The sequence below is a fragment of the Thecamonas trahens genome, assembly GCF_000142905.1.
Source record: "Thecamonas trahens ATCC 50062 unplaced genomic scaffold supercont1.1, whole genome shotgun sequence".
NCBI classification, from domain to species: domain Eukaryota; order Apusomonadida; family Apusomonadidae; genus Thecamonas; species Thecamonas trahens.
This window is the reverse complement of record NW_013657679.1, coordinates 553,854-559,086: the sequence shown is the minus strand read 5'-3', so window position 1 is coordinate 559,086 and position 5,233 is coordinate 553,854. Positions and strand designations below refer to the sequence as shown.

Here is a 5,233-nt window from a genome sequence, read left to right as displayed (position 1 = left end):
TTAGTGGCCTCAAAAAACGGTCGGGGAGACAGAGGGGGGCGAAGGGGGGGGGCAACCGACTGGGGGTAGGGGAGGTGCGGGGGGTGGGAAGGGGGTGGGGATGGCGTACTGAGGGTCAGCTCCTCGTTGGCTGTAAAGTCCATGGCGGGGGGCTGCGCCAGTGAGAGAGGACTGTGGTGGTGGTGGGGTGGTGGGTTGCCCTTGGGCCGGTGGGTGGGGGGGGGGGGGGGGGAGGGGGGGGACGGAGGGGGGGAGGGGTTTGGTGGTGGCTGGCTTCGTTGCTGACGAAAACGGGTGCTGTGAAAACGACAGGTGCTGCTGTTGAGACCACTACTTCTTGTCTACAAACTGCCTACGATTCTCTGCTACGACAACTATGATGGTGGTTACTGCTACGCATCAAGCCCGATGCCCGAGGTATCGAGGCTGGTGTCGAGGGTGATGCCCGAGATGTCAAGGGCAAAGGCCGAGGCATCAAAGGTGGCGTTGGGGACGAGGACCGAGTCGTCGACGGCGGCGCTGACCGGAGCAGCTGCATGCGCCCTGGCGTGACCGTTGGTTGCCTCGGTTGGGGTGTCGAGGGTGAGATTGCCGGTGCCGAGATCGAGGGCGGTGGAAAAGTCACCGGCACCAGCGGCGGTAATTCCGGTGTCGAGCGAGGTTGACATGCGCGCGGTGGCGCGGCGCGACGCGTACGCATCGTTGTTGGCACTGCGGCCAGACTTGGCGCGCCGGAGGGCCGACTCGGCGGTGCGACGGGCCGCGCGCTCGGTTGCGAGATCCTCTTCGAGATCGTCGACCTGCGTCGTCAGCCGTTTGACCTTGCGCTCGAGACGCATGACCTTGCGCTCGGCGTTGGCCTGGTCGTCGGCGTTGGCCTCGGCTTCGGCTTCGATGCGCACCAGCTTGGTCTCGGCCGACGTCCTCAGCGACTCCTCGTTGAGCAGTTTGGCGGTCAGCGCCGAGAGCTTGCCCTCGTAGAGCGCCCGCAGCTCGTCAAGCTCCTCCTCAGACGCTCCGGTGTTGGCCTCCAGGTCGGCGATGGTGGCGCGGAGTCGACGCTCGCGACCCGACGCTGCCGCCTCGGCCGCCTCGAGCGCATCGTGTGCCTCCTCGGCCTCACTCCGCGCGCTGGCGAGTTTGCGCTCGAGTTTGCGGATCTTGTTTGCGGCTGCCTCGGACTCTTCGCTCAGTCCGGCAGCCCGGCCCTCGGCCGATCGCGCGCTAGCCTCAAGAGTGGCCACCGCTGACTCGAGGCTCGCAATCTTAGCGCGCGATTCGGTCTCAAGCGCCGAGAGCGCAAGCTGCGCCGTCTCGGCCTCGTCACGGGCGTCCGCGAGTTCGCGCTGCAACCGGGTCAGCTGGTCCTTGGTCAACGTTGCCGCTGCCCGCTGTGCGTCCTCCAGCTCGCCCTGGGTCTCGTCAAGTGCAGCCTTGGTCTGGCTCAGGCTCCGCTTGGTCGACTTGATCTTGTCGTTGGCCTCGTCGAGCTCGGCCTCGAGCTCGGCAACCCGTGACGCCGACCGGGCGGCAGCAGCCTCAAACGGCGTGAGCCGTGCAACCTCGGCCTCAGCCCCGGCCTTGGCTGACTCGCTGGCGGCAAGAAGGGCAACCAGCCGCGCAATTTCGGCTTGTGCATCAGCAAGGTCTGCTGCGCTGGCCTCGGCCTCGGCGATCTTGGCCCTGAGCGCGCCGTCGAGCTGGCGCTTGTCCGACTCGGCCGCAGCGAGTGCGGCCTGCGTCTCGGCCAGCGAGTCGCGAGTCGAGCTGAGCTCGGTCTTGGTCGACGCCAGCACTGTTTCCTTGTCGGCAAGCGCGTCCTCGGCGGCGGCGATCTCGGCGGCGGCGGCTGACTGCGCGGAAGCGAGTGCGGCGTTGGCCTCGGCCTCGAGCGCGGCAAATTGCTTCTTGAACCGCGACTCTTCGCGCTCGCGGCGCTCCTGTTCGGCCTTCATCTGCGAGGCGAGCGCCGAGGCGCGGGCCTCGCGCTGGAGCTTGGCGTCCTTGCGAGCCTGCTCGCGGGCGGCCACACGGGTGGCGCGTGCTTTCTCGCGGGCAGCAGCCCGGGCGGCAGCAGCGTTGTCGCGGATGGAGGCAATGCGCGCAGCTTTGAGCTTGGCGCGGGCGGCGTAGTGCGACTTGTAGACCAAGAAGGTACGGACGTACTTTTGCAGCAGAGTGGCAGCGCGGCGGGTGGCGAGGTACTTGCGGCGGGCGGCGTAACCGCGGTAGACCGACTGGATGGTCCGCGCCGCGACAAAGGTGCGAAGCGGGCCCAGCTTGGCCAGCGCACCGGTGGCGAGGACGTGGACGGCCGAGGAGGCGGCGATGAGGCGCTTGCGGGCGCGGAGCCGCGCAACGCCGCCCTTGATGCGGTTGATGGCGAGTGTGGCGTACTGCAGCCGCAACATGCGCTTCTTGTGAAGCCAGACTTGGACCTTGGCCACAATCTCTTCGGCAATGCCCTCGTCGGACGACATGATGCGGTCGAGGAAAGCCATCTTGCCGGCGCGAAAGAAGACTTGAGTGAGGCCGAGCTGAAAGTCGCGGCGGTCGAGCTCGAGGGCAAACAGGAGCGCCTCGCAAAAGACTGCAGGCTCGAGGCGAGCCAGCGCCGGCGGCATGAGATGCTTGTACAGGGCACAGAGCTCGGTAAACTTGCAGCGAGTCGGATACCCAGTTTGCATCAGCAGCAGCGCCTCGAGCATACCGGCGCAGCGGAGCTGGTGGATGATCGAGACAGTGTCAAACTTGGCCGGCACCTGCTCCGAGTTGGGCTTGATGCAGCGGATAAAGTTGGATGATGTCTCATGTAGCCGGTCCATGAGCTGGAGCATTTGCTTGCGGAACTTGCCACCGACGGTCAGCGAGCGGGTCTTCTTGGCAGTCCCAGCCCGTTTGCGCGGCGCAGCTGACGGGCCGTCACCGCCGTCGGCAGGCACCGCCTCGGGTGTCGGCTCGGGCTCGGGTGGCTTGAAAATCGAGTTGGCGATGAACGGGACCGACGACGAGGTGACAAGATCAAGGAGGTCCGGATGGAGCGCATCGTGATTCTTGTCGAGGAAGCCGTCGGTGGAGTAGCAGACGTCGCCGGCAAAGTGGCGGATGACAAAGGCCTCGTCGGCCTGGTGCCGCTTTCCAGAGGGAGTCTTGAACTTGCGGGGATCGAGCATGCGCGGGTGGGCGTCGTGGGCAGCGTGGATGGCCTGAGTAAAACGGACGTCCGAGGCCTGCGGCAGACGGCACTGCTCGTCGAGGATAGATACGACACCGCCCTTGGGGAGCTCGATGAGGTCGATGATGTCCTGGTTGTCGCGAAAGGCAATCTCCTTGTACCGGATGCCCTCCTTGGTGTAGAGCTGCTGCTCCTGGTCGAGAATTTGCTCGTTAAAGTGCTGCTGCAGCTTCTCGTTGGCGTAGTTGATGCAGAACTGCTCAAACGAGTTGACCTCGAAAAACTCAAAGCCAGCGATGTCGAGGACGCCAATGTACGCCGCTGACGAGTCGAACGGGAGCGAGAGGTTGATCCGCTGCACAATCCAATCAAACATAGCCGAGTAGATGGCCTTGGCCAGTGCGTCGCGCGCGTGCTTGGCCTCCTCCTCCGACAGCGGAATGCGGAATGACTCCTTCTTTCCGCGTACCTTCATCATCCGCCCAACAATCCGTTCCGAGAGCGCCACCGGTGAGGTGCCAAGGTACTGGGCCGCCGCCGCCAGCGCCGGGTCGTCGGCGGCAACTTCCGAGCCGTCGCCGCGCTTCTTGGGCCCGATCCGGATGTTGCCGAGGTGGAGGACACCGGCAACAACCTTGAACACATCGAGCTGCTCCTCGGGCGACATGCCGACGCAAGTCATCGACGCCACCGTCCGCGCGTACGACGAATCTTCCGGAAACGCCGGAATCGGCTTGCACTCGGACCGGTTGAGATAGTAGTACTCGGAAGCAGGGCCGAGACCGAGCTCGTCGCGCATCTCGGCCGGAGCTCCGCCGCAGAGCTGGTAGAAGATGTGGTAGTTGCGCTCCGATGGGTTCTGGTGGACAATGCGCGACTTTTCCAGCAAGTACGTCGAGATGGCGGCGCCGACAACGCGAGCGTTGCCATCAAAGTGGATCTCGGTAAACTTGCCGAACCGCGAAGAGTTGTGGTTGCGCGTTGTCTTGGCATTGCCAAACGACTCGAGCAGGGGGTTAGCCTCCACAATCCGCGTCTCAATCACGCCGCCCAGATTGAGGTCGCCACCCACTGCCGCCAGATACCGCATGACAATCTTGCAGGTCTCGGTCTTGCCGGCGCCCGACTCGCCGGAGACCAGGATTGACTGCGACATCTTGCTCGTCTTCATCGACCGGTACGCGCGGTCAGCAATGGCAAAGACCGACGGCGGCATGAGCCCAATCGACTTGCCGCGGTACGTCTCCATGATTTCGGGCGTGTAGATGTCGAGCGTCTTGTACGGGTTGATTGCCAGCAGAATGTACGCCGTAAAAGTGTAGATGTTGTCCTGCGCGTACCGCTCCCGCAAGTTGTGCACGAGATGCGGCTCGTGGAGGTACATCAGCTGCGTGTTGTCCTCTGCCCCATCCTGGCTCGCCGGGTTGAGCGGATACACCTGCCCGGCCGCAAGGCTCAGCTCCTCCCCGCCGTCGGCCGGCGCCACCGCAAACACCGCCTCGGCGCCCTCGCCCTCTACGCCCACCACCGTGCCTCGCGCATATCCGCTCACCGCCTCAGGGTACCACACTTCCACCCCCTGTCACCGCCCCGTCCGTCCCGCCCCCAAACGCCAGCGCCCTCGCCCCCTGTAAGTCGCGCTCCCTCACCGCCAGCGCCTGTCGCCTGCTCGCCGGTTTCCCACGAAAAACTCACGCAGCCACAGGCCTGGCCGCGGCAAGCATGTGGGCCACGGGTCGCCGCCACATGTGCATCCACAGGGAGTGTGTGTGTGGGGGGGGGGGGATGGAGAGAGGGGAAAGAGATAGGGAAACATGTGGGTGTTGTGCTTAGGCGTACCGTCTCCAGGGCATCAAACAGTGCCACGTCGTTGTCCGGCATGGCCCGTCCGGGGAAGTGGCGAGAGAGTGCAGTGAGAGCCATTGAGAGGCAGCCGCAGCCGCCCACGGCACCCACGGCTGCCAGTGAGTGCCCTCTCCACCGAGGAGATGGCTCGAGGGCGCTTCAGCAACGAGTGGATGGGTGGATCGGAGAGGACATTGACAACTCCCCCCCCCT

The 5,233-nt window shown here is 65.0% G+C and overlaps 1 protein-coding gene across 1 annotated transcript; it reads right to left on the bottom strand.

Moving 5' to 3' along the window:
• Positions 1-328: 328 nt before the first annotated feature.
• Positions 329-5,066, bottom strand: AMSG_00252 (defective spermatogenesis protein 15). Its single transcript, XM_013907657.1, has 2 exons — positions 5,015-5,066; positions 329-4,754 (listed from the first exon to the last, which is right to left on the bottom strand). Exons 1-2 carry the CDS (start codon positions 5,054-5,056, stop codon positions 393-395), a joined length of 4,404 nt encoding a protein of 1,467 aa, XP_013763111.1. The 5' UTR covers positions 5,057-5,066; the 3' UTR covers positions 329-392.
• Positions 5,067-5,233: the final 167 nt, after the last annotated feature.

Bases quoted from the DNA above. Each gene is read 5' to 3' on its own strand.
- AMSG_00252 (XM_013907657.1), bottom strand. From the start codon at position 5,056: ATGCCGGACAACGACGTGGCACTGTTTGATGCCCTGGAGACG. The intron at 4,755-5,014 runs GTACGCCTAAGC...GGGCGGTGACAG, and splicing joins TGTTTGATGCCCTGGAGACG to GGGGTGGAAGTGTGGTACCC.